The sequence below is a fragment of the Silurus aristotelis genome (genome assembly GCF_946808225.1).
Source record: "Silurus aristotelis genome assembly, chromosome: 13".
Lineage (NCBI taxonomy): Eukaryota > Metazoa > Chordata > Actinopteri > Siluriformes > Siluridae > Silurus > Silurus aristotelis.
In genome coordinates, this window is record NC_139586.1 from 12,759,094 (window position 1) to 12,779,852 (window position 20,759).

The 20,759-nt window shown below is 37.5% G+C and overlaps 1 protein-coding gene and 1 long non-coding RNA gene across 2 annotated transcripts; one reads left to right on the forward strand and one right to left on the reverse strand.

The window, feature by feature from the left end:
• Positions 1-430: 430 nt before the first annotated feature.
• On the reverse strand, positions 431-19,853 carry cd82a (CD82 molecule a). Its single transcript, XM_083558637.1, has 9 exons — positions 19,575-19,853; positions 14,017-14,089; positions 11,545-11,617; positions 5,757-5,881; positions 5,201-5,275; positions 3,412-3,510; positions 2,172-2,339; positions 1,890-1,973; positions 431-1,473 (listed from the first exon to the last, which is right to left on the reverse strand). The coding sequence occupies exons 2-9, from the start codon at positions 14,077-14,079 to the stop codon at positions 1,396-1,398; spliced, it is 765 nt and encodes a 254-aa protein (XP_083414763.1). The 5' UTR covers positions 14,080-14,089; positions 19,575-19,853; the 3' UTR covers positions 431-1,395.
• LOC310735695 lies at positions 2,346-3,476 on the forward strand. Its single transcript, XR_014536367.1, has 2 exons — positions 2,346-2,971; positions 3,007-3,476. It is a non-coding gene; the product is annotated as an uncharacterized lncRNA (long non-coding RNA).
• Positions 19,854-20,759: the final 906 nt, after the last annotated feature.

The window sequence follows — 20,759 nt, forward strand, 5'->3', positions numbered from 1 at the left end:
TAATAATAATACTATGTAAGAAAAATGTACACATTTGACCTACTGTTGTCTTATGAATCTTATCAGGAATATATTTCTAATATAGAGAAGAATTTACAAAATAAATAATGTGTATTGAATTTATCTTTTTTCCTCTTGCAAATTCCCATTATCACACAATTTTAAATTATGCCGTGTGAATTCAGCTATATTTCTTTCTTTCTTTCTTTCGTTCTTTCTTTCTTTCTTTCTTTCTTTCTTTCTTTCTTTAAACTAGCCTTTCAGGCAAAATATTTAAAATTAAGACATTTACATGCATTTTAGAGACATGTGCTCATCTTTAAATGTACCTAATAATACTGTACTGCCATCTAGTGTTCGCCTGAGGACACACTTACACAACATCCATCCATCACCACAAACACTCAAAGACAACAAATAAACAGTTCAGTCAGGGTCAGTGAAATTTATTCTAAAAGATTTGACTTTACCTGTATGTGTCTTGTTTAACACATGCTCCAAAATGTTTTCCAGATTTATAAAAAACTTGTTTGTTTTCGTACCATAAAATGTTTAACATTACTTCTCAGGACAATTTAATACAAACAAAACACGAGATGTTCTGACTACTTTTCCAGTCTGTATTTCGGTCTTTAAATATACAAAAAAAAAAAAAAAACAAGTTTAGGAAAAATAGGAAAGCTACAAATATTAAAATAACTTCATAATAATAATGTTCATCTTTTTTATTTTATTTATTTATTAATTTTTTTAAAGGATGCCTCGACTGTTTTCTTTTTTTTTCTCAAAACAGAGTGGAGATCCGGGTGTTCTAGAGTACGTGTTATGATTAATCTTCTTTCATAAAACACCAAAAGGATTTACAAGCAAACAACAAAAAAAAGCAGAAAGATTACAAATAAGGCATCAGGTTTGCCCTGACTGAAAAAAAGCCCAACAGTTCAAAAATGTATTTAAAAAAAAAAAGGAATCTGTACATAACTATGATGGAAAACTTTTTTTTCTTTTAAAGAGTAACAGCCCATTTTATCCACAAACACGAGATTTAAAGCATTACTAAATTATATACAAATGAATAACAACAAAAAAAACATGGACATACAAAGAAAAAAGAAAATAAAAGGTCATGAGAAACACTCAAAAAACCTTGCATTACTTCACCGAGGACGTTTTTTTAACCAAAGCTCACGACAAAAAAAAAAAAAAAAAAAAAAAGTGGTGAATTAAAGAAAGTAGAACATGTTTCACACGTCACACATTTTTCTACAGCTAAAGCTTTGTTTTTTTGGGCAAGAAAAAAAACATATCACAAAACAAAACCATGTAAACTATTCAGGGAAGGTCAATATAGTTTAAGTGTAAAGTGTAAAGTGTGTGTGTGTGTGTGATTTTTCTTTAATACTTTGGCACTTTGGTGTAATCTTCCTGGTGTACGCTCTTACACAGGCCCATGGACAGGATCATGGCGAGGAGCTGCAGAAGAAACGGTCGTTATTTACCGAGCTCAGAAAATAGAGGAAGGAAATATTGCACAAACGCACATACACACAATTTTAATAAATGAAAAACACAATGAACACTTCTAGATTACTTTTAGCCCGATTGACGTGCTGACTTTCCATTAGTGTGTAAACAATATATTATGTTTAATTCATGTATGAAATTGTTCTGTAATATTTAGTTATTTAATCTCTCAAAATCCATCAATAATCCCCTAAACTGTTTAACATTTTACATAAACTTCTAACGCATGCTACTTATGTGTACTGCTGAGGCTAGCAAAATTACAATGACAAAGTTCAAGAATCAAATAGTATTGCTGTGTGTGTGTGTGTGTGTGTGTGTGTGTGTGTGTGTGTGTGTATGTATGTACAGAACATTTGGAATACCTCAATGACAGCAACCCCAAGGCAGATTCCTAGAATGACTCCATAGTTGGTGAAGAGCCAGCTCTCCACACTGAACACGCAGCCCTGAGAAGAGCATAGAGCAGACATGCAACATGTCAACAACAACAACAACAACAACAACTGAGTAAAATGACACGTATAAAGTATAAAAAATGTTTTCATTGTTATTTAATATTAGCAATATTGAATAGATATGGGAATATTTTGTTGCAGTGTTGTAGAATTCTGGATTGCAGATGTTAATGTGTGTTAGTACGATACCGTGCTGTACGTAGGCCAATCAGGAGACTCGCAGAAGCTGCCGTCTGTGACGTTCTCTGGTGAGGCGGAGACGTTGCGACAGGAGCAGGGGTACAGCGTATAAGAGCTGTTTTTGATCACAGGGTTTTTGCGCCAGTCATCGGGGCCTGTCCAGCCACAGCAGTTCATCTACAAACACGCCCACGCCCACATGCACAACAGTGAGAAATCTGCTGCTCTGTAATTGAACACAACTCCACCCTGAGACGCAGCCCCTCGGTAGAACCTGAGCTTTAACTTAAACACACAGACGAGAAAAAGCTTCGACAAAAGGTTGACTTTTATGATCTGAAACTATTCATCGAAATGTGACGCTATCAAGCTCGATAATTTAAGCGTTATTTTGGCATTTTAACTAAATATCTGCAAACAATGAGTTACTATTACGTCATCTGGATGCACTAGTATTTCATCATTTTGACTTAGTATTTGTTTTTGGGGTTTTTTAGTTATGTTTAGTAACTTTTTTTTTGGTTTAGATTTAGTTTAGTGATATTCACGTAAAGAACGCTTTTTTCTCCACCTACTATGTATTTCTAAATTTTGACTTACTTCCTACAAGTAAGTTTGACTTAGTACCTATTTTTGTTTATGCATTTTGACCTGGTATGTTGCTTATAGCTTCCAAAGCATCTCATAATTTTGACTTAGTATCTCATTATTATGTCATTATTGTTATTTTACTCATTTCTAAAGGAATCGACTTGTTATTTTGACTTTGACTTAAAACATAAAAGTCAGTGGCGAGTGAATGAATTTCCGTGTAGCACAATTACACCGTACCAAAGAAACACAGCATTCCATTTACTTTCACAAAAAGTCAGCAATAAATGATCTGCTGATTAGAAACCAATGGAACAATATTTCTTTTCAGCATAACACATTTTTAGCACGTCTCTAACGACACTCCACATATACTCTTTGTGGATGGAATTATTGCTTTTCTTGCAGAATTCTTGCAATCATCAATTTTTCTTTTAATTCCTTAACAGCCCCCCTGCTGATGTACGATCGGTGCAGTGAAGGTTTTGCTTTTCAGCGCTGTATGTTTTCTGCATGTTGCCAATTGTATTGATCAGTTATGCTCTGTAAGATTTATATTGACTCTCAAGGTAAGAGAATGCTGCACAGGCACATTTTTACTGAGGCATGACTACATTGTTGCTTCCTGACAATCTCTCGTCGTTTATTCGTTACTCACACTCATCTGGATGTAGTCCCAGGCATGTTCTGCGGTCTTGTTCTGTCCCTGGTAGCTCTCCACAATTTTGGTTACAACATTAGATGCTGAACTCCTAAGCTGTGTAAGAACAAAAAAAGTAAAGAAAACAAAATTATTTCACGGACCTGCACCAGCTGTGCAAGAGCTCTTTCCACTTTCAAAATTGGGTGCTATACTAGAACAAAGCCCTAATTTAATTGAATTAAAAAAAGTAATAGTATTATAATATTCAATTTTGTATATATTTTAAGACAATTTACACAGAAAAAATATTGATATACATTTCTAGAAATAATTGTATTAATAATTCTTCTTGTTTTTTTTTTTCCATTTAGAAAGAAATTATAAAAAAAAAAAAAAAAAAAAAGGTTTTAAGGATGCACAAATTGGTAGACAAAACTGAGGAGCTGAGAAAGAAAGAATAATAATCTGACCTAAAATGAACTCACTCTGAACCACAGAAACCCCTGTGTGATGTGAACATGAGGAAAAAAAAAAAAAAAGCACAATGGAAGAATATTTATGCTGGAAAATCTCCTGCTCCACAGTTCAAGAAAGCTACCTGGCAGCAGATTTTATATTGTAATCCAAATCTTTCTTTAATAGTGAAATAAATCTGAGATAATATATATATATAATCTGTCTCAGAAATGAATGCTTGCTTTACTGGAGATCCTGGTCAAATTTCTCTTTAAGGACGAAGAATAAACTGAAGTTGGAAGAATCCCACCATCAATGTGTGTGAGCGCGTGTGTGTGCTGAACTCTCAGTGCTGACTAATTCATTATGAAAAACGAGTAGTGGAAGTGAAACTGGAACGAAGCTGAAATTTAACAGAGCACAATTCCCAGATAATACTCAGGATGCTCCTGCATGAACAGAAGCTGATGTATAACCAGGAAATATGAAACTATCTTCATTATTTGTAATGCTATTCTATACAGCTTTAAAACAACACAAGATAAAAATTCAACAAAGAAGTTAACAAAGGAGCACAGGGGAAATGTCTGGTTTGGCTGGAAACACAAATCTCTGGAAAAAAACATCAAAACCAACTCATAATTTCTATGCATCATTAAAAGTTAGTTTAATAACACACACCTATATATTTCAAATACACACACACACACACACACACACACACACACACACACACACACACACACATATATATATATATATGTATGTATGTATGTATATGTGTGTGTGTGCCAGACAGAGTCTGTTTAATGTGAGCAGAAGTTTTTAGTTTGTAGAAATATGTCAAAACCGGCTTGAATAGCTCAAAAAAGTGTATTTATCACAAAGGGGAAAAAGTAGATCCGTTTATAAATAGAAAAAAAACTTGGAAATGTTGCATATGATTTCTGTGATTATTAGTCTTTATTATTGCAATTAAAATAATTGTTGTGTGAAACTGCAGTTTTGTGAAAGCTCCATTGAGTTCTTTAGTTTAATGAAAAACACAAAAAGAAAAAAAAAAAAGCACTAATTAGTAAAAAAAAAAAAAAAAAGTTTATGTACCCCGTGTGTCCAATAGGGGGCAGTGTGTTCACAAGTTATGCGTATTACTATTTACCACTCATATGCTTTTTGTCAAACTCCATTGTTCTGGTAACCTGAATAAAGTACTGGAAAATCCAGTCCTGAGACTGTGAAACATGTGAAAATGTTTATGCAAGTGCATTCTTTCAGGGTATAATAAAAAATAATAATAAACAAATAAAACAAGGCAGGAGACAGATGCCTGAGCAATGACGTCACTCACCACATCACGCTGGAAAAAGATCAGGACTGCAGCAACCACCTGAGCGATGAGGATGAGGAGCAGGAGAGTGAAGTACTGTGGGACAAAAGCACGTTAGTCAGGAGATTAATGAAGCGTGTCTGAGCACGAATCCTAAAACAGAAAGTCTCTGGTGTAATGGGATCCACAAGTGATAGGATTACGAACAGCTGGCCTGTTTTCTTTATCTCCACGAGTGTAAGATTTTATGTGATGCGTCTGAATAGTCCACTTTTTACATTTCCATGACACAGATGCAGCACAAATAAAACCCTAGCAGCACACTCACACCTGAGTGTGATCACCAGTCTTCTCAACTTTAAGAACTACAAAAAATATGAGAACAGATCACCATTCCAACTCGCTAAACACTGTATGTGAAAGCCCTTCGTATTCAGCAAAAAAAAAGGGAACTGTTATTCTTTACACTGTAAAACATTTGTGTATTTAGATCATTGTATGCATGTAGGTGTGTGCATGTTCGTGTGTGTGTGTGTGTGTGTGTGTGTGTGTGTGTGTGTGTGTGTGTGTGTGTTACCAGTCCGAGCAGACAGCGGATCTCATAGATTGCTCCCAGACAACCCACGAAGCCCATCACCATGGTGAATGCACCGATACCAATCACAATGTAGGAGCCCACCTTGAGCTCTGAAGAGTCCTCCTCTGCCAAAATACAAAACAGTCCAAAGATTAGCACACAGCAAGGCTTATTTGCCTTACTGGGGGGAAGAAATGCAAATGTATATGTTTTAGGTGTTTCCATGTCTTTTACTTGATGTAGATAAAGTAATAAGTGTAATTAATAGATATTTACTTTGATGCATTAACTATAAACACTTCTAAATTGCTAGGTCATAGACAGACACTGTATGGACAGAATTATCAGCCAACCGGACTTTTCCAGCCATGTGTGGTTCTTTCCCATACTGGGACCACAAAGGTGGAGGTATACATTTGTATTTAATGTCTCTGGATGCAGTAACTTAAAAAAAATTTCCCTTCACTTGAACTAGGAGAGCCAAACCTGTTCCAGGTTGGAGTGGAAGATCTTAAGTAGCCTGATATAGAGCTCTGAACACCTCTGGGATGAATTGGAACATTGACTGCACCCCTGATTTTCCTGATGCCCTTTTGACGTAATGATCACAAATCTCCACAAGCACACTCCAAAATCTAGTGGAATTTCTTCCCACAAGAGTTATTAGAACAGTAAATAGGGACTTAATGTGGAAGGGGATGTTGAAAAAGCACAGACGACACTAATTTCAGGTGTCCACAAGCATTTGCCCATGTTCTATGTCACCACCTGAGGCCTTGCATCCAAACCCATGACAGAACATGTTCCAGAGCATGTCGAAATCATGCCTCGGATGTTTCCCAGGAACAGCTATCGCATGGAGTCTCTTATTTATCCAATGTGGTTGGATATTTCTCTGCTTGGCCAACAAAAAGCAAAGCCCCAGGGCCTTTTGAGCAGTTTGTTCAAATCTGACATTTCAGAAGTACCAGATGATCTTATTACAGCCACATTTTATCGCTACTACTTGAAATTCATTTAAACCCACATGACCGTGCTGTCCACATCTGGTTCTGTAATAACACACAACACACTGGTGCTCGGATCAGGAGGTCATGGATGACTTCTCTGGACATGCATTCAATTAAATCGTATGCTCTGAGGATAGACTGTTATAAACATAAGCTTGTATTAACAGGTCATTTAGTGTGTTGGGCAGATTTAATAAGTTCTAGGATTATTCACAGATCATTCAGACCAATCTATTGCATTTGTCTTCACAAATAAAGAAGCTGTTGGTGTTAACTCCTTGTGCTTTTTCTCATTGGTTTTTTTTTTCCTCCGGTTCATCAAATCCTTTATTAAAATCACCATATTTACCCGATCAGTTAAATAATACAATACAAGTCCTCTCTTTACCTCAGTGAGGATATTAAGAAATGTTAGGTCATTAGGAAACCATATGTTACTATGGTTACAGAAGTTAAGCAAGAAGCTAGAGTGCTGATTAAACTGACCAGAATTACTTGTGGCTTCAATGCTTGGAACTCACACCTGATTGACTCTTCCAGCAAATCAGAATCCAATCTTCTGACCATGGTATTAAATGAAGTAGCTTTTTTTTCTGTTAAGTTATTTTCTGAATTATTTAGAGAGATTGAACACACAGAATCAGACATTTGGTTGAAAATGGAATAAAAATCCAAAAAATTTACTTTTGGACCTGGAAATGTTTGCAAATAAAGAGAGAGTTTTTGCACCATGAGTTGCGTATGCATAAGTACAGAAAGGCATCTGAGCTTAGCAAAGAAAACAATATGTGATGGGTATGACTCTCAGCTGAGGTAATCATACAATCAGGTCCAAGCAGGACGTCAGAGCTCCATTTAAAGGAACCTCTGTGTGACTCAAACATACTGTCTGATGACATGACAACGGTTAAATGTAAAAACCACAGGAATTGCGAGGCGGTTCGTAAACCTCTTTGTTAAACCCCAATGATGTCACACTTTCACTGTCAGATTGCAGCAGTACCTTCTGATTTTATATTTTTTTTACCCATCATCCTATATGTCTACTCCATGGTGAGAACATTAGCACCACCACCAGCCACCTCTCTGAACAATAGCACAGTGTATGGAAAAAGACCTACGACGTAACAATGTGACATAATGACCTGATGTAATCAGCAGTACCACTCCAATGTGTGTCTTATCACACTGACGAGCATGATGCAAACACAGAAGACACGTTAATCATGGACAGTCAATCATAGCAATGAATCAGAGGAGCCTTATGGAATGCTTCTCAAGTTGGTCAGCAGATTTCACACATCAAAAATAGAGATTCATAAGTGGAAAAAAGTACTAGAGTCAATCATTAAATGACCTGTTACAACACAGTGCTATTGTGCTTTCAATTCTGATTGGTCAGTGAGCTCTTCTAATGTGCTGTTGTTGTTTTTTTATAACAAGATGATCAACATTAACTAAAGATTAAAAAAATAATAATAATAAATAAATAAGTAAATACGTTTTACAAATGTCCTGCTGTTTAATAAAGACAGACCCGATTGCTGTTTCTGTATTAACGTTGTACAGTAACAAGCTGTAGTCTGTAACAACTTTCCAAAACAGTCAGGCCAGAAATTATATAGAAACAAAAGAAGCTAATTCTTTTCCCCTGATAAACTTCAAGAGAGAGAAAAAAGAAGCTAGCAAGGAAAGGACTATTTATACCACCTATACTATTAATATGACTATTCACTTCGAACATAAGTGAAAAAAAACCCCAGCATTTTCCATAAAATTACACGGATAAAAAGCATGAAACATTATTTGATTAACTTTGAATTAAAAACTAACAACTTGTTTCACAAGACAAAAAAAACAAAACAAAAAAACATGCTATTCAATAAATTCAAAATTGTACTCATTGGGAAATCTGCTGAGGTGTAAAAGGAACAAAAACAATTGCACATGGATGTTATAACCTGTTATAAAAGTGTTCACAGTTAAGGATTCCATATCTACAATACGTTAACTTCACTACACATTATATTATATACATTATATACAAATGTACAAGTTCTTTAAGAATACAAAAAAGTGGTTTAAAGAGATTTTAAAGGGGTTTTGTGACCCAACTCTAAGTCATAGTTCATTACAGATCATTAAACGTTTTTCTGTCAGAAAAAAAAAAAAAAGGGCTCCTAATTATTACATCTCCAGCAGCAAGAGCCAAATGAACGTTAAATCCTTATGAGATATTTAAAAAAAGAAAAGCATATTGCTTTCTGCAAGCTTAACCGCAGAGTCTGAACCTCAAAGCATCAGAGAAACAAGTTTTAACAATAAACAAAAGCAAAGTTCATCAACTAGAAGAATCCGTAAAGGGAAAGGAAATATGTAGACGTGACCGTGTTCTCAAGCTGTACGCAGTTTCACACACGTGTTCTTTGCATTGTGTATGTTCGGCCCGGGTCGCCCGTGTGTAACGGAAACATGACGAGTCCCCGGGGATCAGAGGGCTGCAAAAGCTGCTAGCGGCTGGATCAGAGGAACAATAGTGTTCTGTAAACTTGCTTTCTTTTCAATCCATGGAAAAAAAAAAGGGACATAAAAAAACTGAGCAAGCAAGGGGGGGACGAAAGGGGGATCCCTGAGAGAACCAACAAATGTCCGGCATCTATCGCTAATGGCAGGAATGCGCCCGTGTGCTGAAACATACAGGTTTGTTCATGACCCAGACCTATAGAGGTCATGAAGCGTTCCACGACATGGACACTAAATAATACTATAAAAGAAGCAGGGAAAGGTTTACTTACAGCTCATCAAACCCCCAAAAATGAAGGTTAAGTTAAGTTAAGTGAAATAAGGGTTAAACAGTTACAGGTTACTGTGCTGAGCAACGGAAAAACAGCTCAGATTTCACTCATAGCTGCATTTCACTGCGCCAAATGTGAACCCTGAGGCCTGTTCTGGTGTCGTTTACACCGCTGGGTGTTTGGAGTGCCAGTGTGGAGAAAATGTCTTATGTCAGTTTGTCATATTCATAATGTACTACCCAAGAATGTTGTATAACATGTCTTTGTACGCTTTAGCATTGAGATTTCTTCTAGAACTAATGTTGTAATGTTCCAGCATGAAGATGCCCCTTCATGAAGGTTAACGTTGCAATAGAAGACCTTGAATGTCCTACACAGCGCCTTGAACCCAACTGAACTCATTTTGGGATGAACTGGAACACCAACTGCACCCCAGACCTCCACAACAACATCAGTGCCTGATTTCTCTAATGCTCTTGAAGCTGAATAAACACAAATTCCTTCCAGCCGTGCTCCAAAATCCAAAATCTTCACAGAAGAGTGGAAATAAATATAGGATGAAATGTCAAACATGTACTTCATGTTATTAAATTGTTATTTGAATAATTTTCATTGATCATGACAGAAAAGATGAGACAACATGACTAAAGAGGAAAAGGTGGTTGGGCTTGTAGAATATCCAATCTATAACATCTGAGTTCAGTTCCAGTTTCCAGAACAGATTATTATGTGTCTGGCTTTTCTCCAAGTTTTGATGAGTCAGAATGATTCCTGAGCGACTAATGAAAATGACAGATCGAGTAAAATCAAGAATAAAAAAAAAGTAGATAATGATGAAAAGGGTGAATGAATCTGTTTAATGTTAACTGTGCGTTTAGAGCTACAGCATGTTGGGATGTCAGATGCTTGTTTATGAACTTGGTTTAGGCAGGAATTCTGAGTTGAATGATTGCTTCAGTGGAGTTTAATAGATTGCAGCATTTATTTCGTAGCGCTTAAAACACCTAGAGAGCTTTCGCTTTCTCCAAATCGACCTATCAGAACCGATATCAAGAGTGTTAAAAAAAAAAAAAAAAAAAACAAAAAAAAAACAAAAAAAAAAAAAACAAGAGCCTTCAGCTGTTTGGAATCCTCAACGCGTTAAGCTGATGTGTGGAAAGAGACGACTCTGTTCATCTGCTCGTCTCAGATCGTGTCGCAAAGCAGATTCATTCACTCCGATGACTAACGGGTATCTCAGAGCTAACGCGATGCATGCTAATGAGCAAGCACATAAATGAGTCCAGTGTGAAGTGATTATAGCACCTGCATGCTGCCTCGGGTCGCGATGCGTCACCCTCGTGCTGGCAGGCTGGTTATCCGCACCACTTGTGAACCCGGGCTCTATTCCACAGAACACACAGACCCACTGACCTCTCTGCCGGAGAGTCAGTGTGTGTGTCCATGTCTGTTTTTTGTGCTCTGCTGTGTGCATTAATACGAGTGCACAAAAACGAATTTTGTCTTACAGAATCTGTCTAACAGCCTACATCACACGATGTCGCAAACAGACGCCTCTGCAAAATCACATACAGATGGTCATGTAAAAAAAGGTCCTACACTGCTGTGTCACAACATCGTGAGTCAGAAAGGCAGCTCAGGGTGAGAGCTAACAAGAGCTGCTGCTAATGAGAGAGTGTAAAAGCAAAGCCAAAAAAAAAAAAAAAAAAAAAAAAAAGGCCTCTCAATGCTTCTTATCAACAATGAAATTAAAACTACATGAAACGAGCAAATGAAAAGGCCTTATTTTAGGCCCTACTCTGTCCAAAAAGAAAATTAGATTATATGAAATTAAATGGATCATCTCATACACATAGAGAGACAGTGAGAGAGAGAAAGAGAGAGAGAGAGAGAGACAGTGAAAAAGAGAGAAATCCTAATTATTATTGGATTTTCTTATCATCATGAGGTCGATTGCACTTTGATTACGCGGAGAATACTTACGCAAGATAGAAATGAAGCTCTGATTGTCCAGGAGGATCCAGAGTCCAAAACCCATAATCAGGGCTCCAAAGACCTAAAAAGTACAGAGAGAAAACTAAAATTAATCAAAAACTGGAGAAAAAGGGGGAAAGCAGGGCCTCACATTTTACATTTACAAGTTAGTCGTTCCAAATCACTTGGACAGGAAGAAATGAGGAAAGTGTGCTTGTGTGTGTGTGTGTGTGTGTGTGTGTGTGTGTGTGTGTGTGTGTGTGTGTGTGTGTGTGTGTGTGTGTGTATGTATGTATGTATGTGTGTGTATACACTCTGCCAGAAATTACTTGAGACAGTAAGAAGTTTTAACCATAGGTTTTTTCCAGGAGCTGTCTCTCTCTCTCTCTCTCTCTCTCTCTCTCTCTCTCTCTCTCTCTCTCTCTCTCTCTCAAACATCTGGAATTGATTGAGCAGTGGCTCTGCGTGGCAGCAGGATGAAGAGGAGGAGGAGAGGAGGAAGGGTTACGGCGGATGTGGCCTCCGTTGGAGAACACCATAACCTGCCTTAAACGCACCCCATCAATCTTCAGTTCATAGATCAGTTCAACACTAGGCTCTGCTTTTTTTGTAGTTTTTTTGTCTTTTTAGCTTTTTCAATAGCTTTTGCTGCTTTGTGCTTTTGCTGCATTTTGCTGCATTGTGTAGCACCACTGTATCATGATGCCTTTTATTCCTCTTTAAACACAGCAATCTGCCATCAATTCCACTTTTTGACTAAGGAAAACTTCACATTGTCGAACTAAGTTAGCTTCAGTTCTCACTTATATTATAAAATAAAACAGCCATTCCCTCAAAAACCTCTCTATAGAAGTTAACAATGAAACAAATTGATACACAGCATGCTCTTTTTTGTTCCTGGGAAACCGCAACATAGAGAAAACTCAATTATGTTTTCACCCTCACATTTAAAGCTGTGGAACAATGTGTTCCTGTCAGTGTATTTCCATTCCCTCATTTTCTTTTGATGTCCATGAGCCAAGTTGGTTGTCGCCATGTTTATGAGAAACTCGCAAACTCCAATGTCCTGCAGATGTCGTAACACTTCAAGATACCAAGCGCTGACACTGGAGACTCCTTCCATACAGGTTGCAAAATTAAATACATATTAAATCCCCTCGCAGAACTTCACTGCATCAGCAGCTTCACATACATTTAGCAACATTAGGAATGAGCTGTTACTACAGAAACTGGACTGCGTCAGACTAAACAGATCATTAAAAAAAAATGAATCCACACCTTCTGAACACTCAATTAAATACGGTTCTAATACGCAATTACAGAATAGCACCATACAGTGGATAAAGTTCTGTACGTTAGAGGATCGTCAGTATAGATTATACCAGATCTCAGTTGCTAAAAATAAAATCGCTGCTCCTGAAATAACCGGTGCTCCTGAATTACACATTGTAGTAACGAAGGCTGTAATCCATCTATCCATTCATCAATTCTCCACTCATCTCTCTCTTTCATTCCCAGTACGACTTCAAGCCCAATCATCAAGGGTTTTTTTTTTTTGTTTTTTTTTTATCGTCCTCCTGTGGCGCAGCTTTGATCCAAACATATGTTGTGGGGGTTAATTCTACAGCTCCTGTAAAATTTGTTAGGAATGAATGATTGAAGGCTGTGATTTAGAGGGCGGACTCCTGGGTTAGAGTTTTCATTTACTCATGGTTGGGACAGACGCAGCACACACGGGGACCAGCAAAGAACCGGGTAGTTATCTCCTCTGTAATTACAGGAACGGTTTGAGACAGAGTTATGGGAGAGAGATTGACTGATAGAAAGAGGAATAGAAAGCTAGCTAGCTAGCTAGATGGATAGATATAACTTAACGAGATCTTACGGTTTCCTATGTTACCCACAAGCGGCTGATAGTGTTGCGTTTAAATTTCTCCTTCTCTCTATCCAGCTCTACTGTGTAATGTGGTGGCGCATGAATGTTTTATCCTGTTCGACCCCCTCAGCGTTTATTCTCTTATCTCCTGGAACTCATCTTGCAACTATGCCGTCTCTCTCGTCATCCAGCAGATCGCAATCTTTGTCCTTGTACAGCTGAAGTGCATTGTGAGACTTTGAAACCTTCGAAGAATACTTGAAAAAAGTAGTTTTTTTGGGGGGGGTTTATTTTGGTAACTGCCCTAGCACTTCTTTAAACAGCACATTTCTTACAACCAAAACAAATACATAGCATAGAGGAATCCTTGACCTATAACATTTAATCAGTAATTTAATTTAATTTAATCAGTAGACTGGGGGGGAGGGTGGTGACTCACTAGAACTGTGAGGGCGTGCCAAAATATACAAAGACCGGTTACATAGTTTCGATGGAAGTTACATAAAGTCACCCACTCACCTTAAAGCCCTTAAAGTATTTATTTATTTATTGATTGATTAAAGTCAGGTGTGTGGGGTCTTAAAGTCGACGAGAAGCATACTCACAAAGAACAGGAAGTTGAAGAGAAACAGAAAGTACTTGGTGACTGAGATGCAAACTTTGCCCATTTTGCTGACTCTGAAACAGAAAAAAAAAACAACAGATCAAAAAAGATTTTTCAGGACAGTGTATATTTAAAACATAACTGAGATGATTAAATGAAAGAATGTGAGTAAAACGAGGGCAAGTTCGAACAAATATTACAAAGTGTAGAACAGAACGCAGATACAGGGCTTAAAATGGTTCAGGATCTTTCAGGTGTCTGTAACGCTGCAGTAATATTACATATTAATACAGAAAAGCTAACACGCTAACTGTGCAACAATAATAAATAACACGATGGGAAGTTTCATCATTCTGGTCATGAGCATTATCTTGTGTACACACTGATAACCAGAAACGTATTGAGATTTCTATTTAGGTTTTGTTGTTGTATATACATACAAACTTTACCTACATGCTATGCTGCAATTCACGCATCATAGAGATAGCTTTCAAAAAATCTGAATGTTAGATATAGAAATAAAATTAATACATAACCAAAACAATTGCTATTATTATTATGAATCGATAATAATAACAATCAATAAACAATTCTCTTATCTAGATCGGCTTATAAAAAGTGCGAAGGCACACTGCTACAATATACTTCAGATTTATGACGATGAAAGACAAGAAACCGGTTTGTGTGTGTGTGTGAAAATGCCGGAGGCTGATCAGGGAATAAAGAGACATAATACCCTTGTGAATGCATAGATAACAAACGAGACTGTAGAGAAACACAAAAAATTGAATTCAGGAGAGGAACGTTGTGATAACAGAAAGGAAGAAAAAAACGATCAGGCAGTGCACTAAAAAAAAAAAAAAAAAACAATGGCCCGCCCACCTCATTTGTGATTGGCCAGCGAATGTACAGACACAGAAAGTTTCTCCATAGTCGTACAGTATGACCATATACAATTTGGAAACGTCGCATTTAAATCAAATAAAATTTTAATTGTGAATGATTTCTATTAAAGACAAATCTTACATTTGTATACATTTTCAAACCCATTTTATATATCTATTATTTATTTATTAAAATAGTGCAACAAGATGTTCAATTGACTAGTTTTTTTGTGCATAAATCTTTTTTTCTCGCTTCCATTTTTACTGTACCAGTCAAGATACAAACATGTCAAGTTACACTTTATTTGTAAACAAGACAGACGATGCAACTGTAACCGTGGAGGAAAAATATGATAAGCATTAATAAGTCTTTTCTGTTTTCCCGCCACCTTTTTAATGGACAGCTAACATTTTTGGCGGGATTTATAACAACCGAAATATCAGGGTTGTGTTTTATGATTCTTATTAAAAAAAAAAAAAAAACGTAAACCAGAGTGAATTAGCAAGGTAATGTGTCCATTTATAACAGCAAAGATATTTGAGAAAATAAAAGTAAGTCAACATTAATGAACGTATCGTGTATTTAGGATCTTCGTGTGAAAGGTTATCGTCTCCAGCGAAGCTTGAAATTCCCACAAATTTCTGTTCTGACTGAGAAAAAAGCAGCCAAAAAAATATCAAGTTAACAGACTCCATGCCACTTCTCTCCAACCTTATAAAAATCCTCCTCTGCTCAATTTCCTTGTCTAAATCGTAAATTTCAAATCACTGCTAGTTTTATCTGTATGTCTGAGGGAAGAGCAAAAGTCTGAAGGATCACATTACTGCCTGATACTTGCTCCATTTGCTTATCAGACACTCGTGAAGAAGTACAAGAAGATGATGAAGAACTGAGGAAGAAGAGAAAGGAAGGGAAAAAACTTCCTAGTATTCCTTCTCCTAGTAAAAGACTTTTCCATACTAGTTAAAACTATACAAAAGTGAAGAAAGAAAACAAACACACAGAAAAGCCTCACGTGACTACGACTAATCCCTTCCTCCTTTAATAAACGAACCCTAAATGAAATCCTGATCATGTCAATGCTGAGATGTGGAAAATAATCCTAAAAGGACACTTCACAAAAGATATTCTTCTGTGAGCAGATAAATAAGGCAACTGTTCCAGCCTCTGGGAGAAACATACACAAAATTTTGCATGCATTTATTTAAAAGAAATAATAAAAAAAAATTAAAAAAGAAAGAAAAGAAAAAAATAAAATATATCGGGTCTATGAGAAGGAGGGGGAGGGGGCGTCATAATAGATGACTAATGAAGCTACTTTAAGCATGTATGATATGTTTCAGGTGTGCATGTTAGAACATCTGGACTTCTAAAAACATCTGGAAGAAGTGTTAGAAGTTCCCTAAGGGGGGGGGGGGGGAGCTGAAGTTCCTTAGGATGCAACGTGTATATACACACACACACACACACACACACACACACACACACACACACACACACACACACACACACACACACAAAAAATACATGCACGTGCACACACACTAAGGACCTAGTTAACACCCCAAGGTTCTTCCTCTATCTAACCAAACACACACACACACACACACACACACACACACACACACACACACACACACCCTGCAGAGAGACAGGGCCAGCTTTGATTTCCCACAACAACAAAGGGAGCTTTCAAACGACGCTTTTCACAGCTTACAAAAGGAGAAACTCTACACACACTAAAGACGCACACTGGCTTAAATGCCACACAATGAGTTGTGCTTCTTCTTTTTTGTTTTCCTTCCAAAATGAGGAGCGTGAAATTCGATCAAGGATCCCCAAAAACACGCTTCCCCAATCGAGCCAAATAAGAACATATCAGTCCCTAAATGTGACAGCAAGTAGCACCGCTGCACATGTCCTGACCCGACCCGACTCCTGGTGAAAGCAGACGACGACTGCATGGCCATTTAAATAAAAACCCGTCCATTCTTTCTCCCTGTCCCAGACAACTTAATTCAGTCTCGTGAATGCCCTGGCGGGTTGCTAAGGCAACCATAGGAATGGAAGGGTAAAAAAAAACGAGGCGCACAAGTGGATCCTCTTGAGAAAGCAAACACTCTCACGCTCCGTGACATGTACACAGGACCGAGGGGGAGCGTTTGAGGCAGGGTCTGATTTGGAGGGTTAAATCTGGCACCTGAAGACAACGACTCGTAGTCAATCTCATCAAGTGGGGTCCTGGATATGGTCCTCGAAAAGGCCGATAGGAAAAGCTTAACCCTACGCCCATTCATGCAAGCAAGTAAAACACTGCTTTTTGCATGTGGGTCTGCACTTTTTCTTTTATTCCATATAACATGTAAATAAGAACATTTCACATGTTACATACATTTACATTTTACTTAACTCTGCTATGTCTAATGTCGACTTTTTATTTATTTATGTTTAATGTTACTCTTGCTGTTTTACTCAATATGAACGTCTCTCCTGAAACGTGTGAAACCGCTTACATCCCTATTCAATACATTGTTTTATTTAACATTTACTTTTGCGGCATTTAGCAGACCCCCTTATCCAGAGCGACGTACAAAAGTGCTTTGAGTCTCTAGTAATGAATAAATCTACACTGGTACGCAAGATTACAAACTTAATATAAATATAACCCTTGAATTCTACAAGCTTGGAAGTGCTAATTTAAGTATTTCAGGAAGAGATAGGTCTTCAGTCGTCGCTTGAAGATAGTCAGGGAAGATATCATTAGGAAACATGGGGCAAAGCTAGCTGTAGTCAAGCTAGTCAAGCATCCATGAAAAGGCCATTTAAACCATTAAACATATCATTCATAGAAAAATAAACATCATAGCTTTGTAAAAATATGCATGAATATGTAAATTATCAACTGAAAACCATAAAAACAGTCATTTAGCAAAACGAGACTGTTGAGTAACGTTTAGTGAACCAGCTCACGTTAGAAAAATCTGATCATCATCAGCTAAGCTAGCAAGCAATCATGATTCTTTTATTCTTGGACGTGATTGGATACTGTAACTCCATCTCCTTTAGTCAATTCTACAGAGAAAACTGCAAAAAAATTAAAAATAAATGTTTTGTTACAAAATCAGTTAAACAAAACAATCAGTTACAAACAACAAAGGCGTTTTTTTAGTTCCGGGGTGTAAAAAAGGATGCGCAAAGTAAACTTCCTGCTGGATTGAAGACAAATGTGGAACACAGATGAACTAGAAAGCTTTTTGAAAGCTCGGTGATGGCCATGTCGCCTTCGAGTGAAAGATGACAGGACGGGCTAAAAGTGTACACCATTTTAGGGAACATTTACTGAAACGTACACAGTTTACATCGCACAGCGGAGAGACATTAAATTACAGCCAACTGTGTTCAACAGCGAAACATGTGTTTCCCGTTAGAACTTCACATCGAAAAACGTACGCCAGATTCTGCTGGAAATTCGGAGTTGACCTACATTTCGAAAAAGCGTTCCCTCCTTCATCACCACCATCATCATAAGGAGGGCATTAACCCCCAGTGACAGATGTCCTATTAATTCACTGGGAGTAAAAAAAAAAAAAAAAGCAGAAGAAGCTGACACACAGCGCTGGTATTTAACTGCAGTGTTGATTCAATCAAAAGCTTGACGAACTCACAAACAGCTGAATATTTGTAATTTGGTTGCACTTTCTGTTTACGACTCCCTGTGGAATGTAAATAAACCTTACCAAGAAGTCAGGACACTGAGACACAACGACTATAAAGAAAAGTCTCAGTTTCACACGTATAAAACTGTTTAAAAATAAATATCAAAAAACTTTTATTATTAAATTAAATGATAATACCAAAAAAGAAAAGTACAAACACCACTTAGCTCCTAGAATCAACATTATAGAAATCACCTCAGGAGAATCTCAAATCTAAAATCAGTCATCTTACTTTTATCTGAGATGTTGGAATTTTCTTTTTAGTTCTAAACAAAAATGACCTAATTTGGAAAAGGTTTTGGGAAGTTTACTAAATATTACTTTGTCAAATCACGATAGTATGTATATTTTCCCTCCAAACTTATTTTTTTACATTGTTTTGTTAGTACTGTTACATTTTCCATTTCATTACTTTCATTTCTACCAAGGATTATATATAAAGTTTTGGGAATGAACGATGTTTTTTTGTTTGTTTGATTTCATTACAGAAACTAATCACATCGTGTATCGGTGTATCGCGGTATCACATCTAAAATCGTCGGAACCCTATTAGATGGTTTTGGAAATTAGATAATAAAAGAACTCAAAATTATTTTTTAGTTTAACATCTTCAGGCTGCGCGTCGAACTCCATTTTGGTTTTCAGTCAGAAACACAACGACAGACTTTTTTTTTTTTTCTTTCACCTCAGAAATTACTGAGGATCTCGAGCGCAGCTCGCGCCACATCAGCGTCTCTCTTTCACTAACGCGCTCGCGCTCACACACAAACTCCACGAGGACTCATCTGATGTGACAAAACTACAGCACGCAGTTTTCTGTCTAATATGCACGAGGATTAAACACGAAAAGCTTTTCCCGAGATCTGTCTCTGTCTCTCTCTCTCTGTCTCACTCTGTCTCTGTCTCACTCTCTCTATGCATTCTCCCTCCGACGAGCCGCACTGTCTGTAACACTCACCTGGGTTTAATATTTAGCTTTTTTTGCTGAAAAAAAATGTAAGAGTCCAACAGCTGTCAGTCGCGCACTGCAGTCAGCGTCCGGAAGCACTGTGTTGTTGACTGAAGTGACGCCTGAACTCAGACTCACACTCTCTCACTCACACACACACTTACACAATGTGGCAGAATGCACAATTCACTCCCACGCAAGCGCTCGCGCTCTCCACCAAGCGGCAGAGGATCGTCATGGAAGAACGTGAGTAGGCATCAAACACACGGGCGCGCACATATACACACAAACACATACTTAAACCCACATGTATGTATATATATATATATATATATATATATATATATATATATATATATATATATATATATATATATATATATACATACACAGTATATACTGAAACGTACGCACGTGAGCGAGCAAGCAGAGACACCATCCTATGACATATTCCACAATTTACCAACCACACGCACTAAGCAAGACCCAATCTACCTTGAAACTCATACATTTGTGTTTTTTGTTTATGTAAGAAGGTAGTATGGCTCTGGTGGTGCACAGAGACATCAGTCATCATTAATGCAGATTGATATAAAACGTCTCAGAATGCAGTGGTGCTACATGAGGGTAACGTGTCACCTCTACAATTAGAGACCCACAAGATTAACATTTGCTGCATTTGGAAGACACCTTTCACCAGAGTGACTTACATTTATTTCATTTATACAATGAGGGGTATCGGTCCTCCAAATGGCAGATAATGTGGAAGGGATTTGATCTCACAACCTTCAGATCAGAAGTTCAGCATCATATCCAGTGAGGTACCACCTCCCACAGATGACGAGTCTAACGTTGTGAAATTAATCTTGTGAGTTTGAGATAATTATCTGTTTTTGTGGCTTTGCTTGTGGATGACCTCAAAGATACGTACGCTGTTAAAGTCTAGACACTCAGCCTTCAGAGCAGGGGACAAGACGGCCTTAAGAACAGCAAGGGCCAAACTGTACCGAGCCATCAGAGAGGCAAAGCATGCACATGCGAAGAGAATCCACGGTCACTTTCAGGACAGCGGAGCTACCCAGCGCATGTGGCGGAGCATCCGGGCAATCACGAACTACAAGACAACCTCACCTGCTTGTGGCCATGACGCCTCCCTTCCAGAGGCACTGAACGACTTCTATGCCCGGTTTGGTG

Bases quoted from the DNA above. Each gene is read 5' to 3' on its own strand.
- cd82a (XM_083558637.1), bottom strand. From the start codon at position 14,079: ATGGGCAAAGTTTGCATCTCAGTCACCAAGTACTTTCTGTTTCTCTTC. The intron at 11,618-14,016 runs GTGAGTATGCTT...TGTACTTTTTAG, and splicing joins TCTTCAACTTCCTGTTCTTT to GTCTTTGGAGCCCTGATTAT. The intron at 3,511-5,200 runs GTGAGTGACGTC...GTTCTTACACAG, and splicing joins TCTTTTTCCAGCGTGATGTG to CTTAGGAGTTCAGCATCTAA.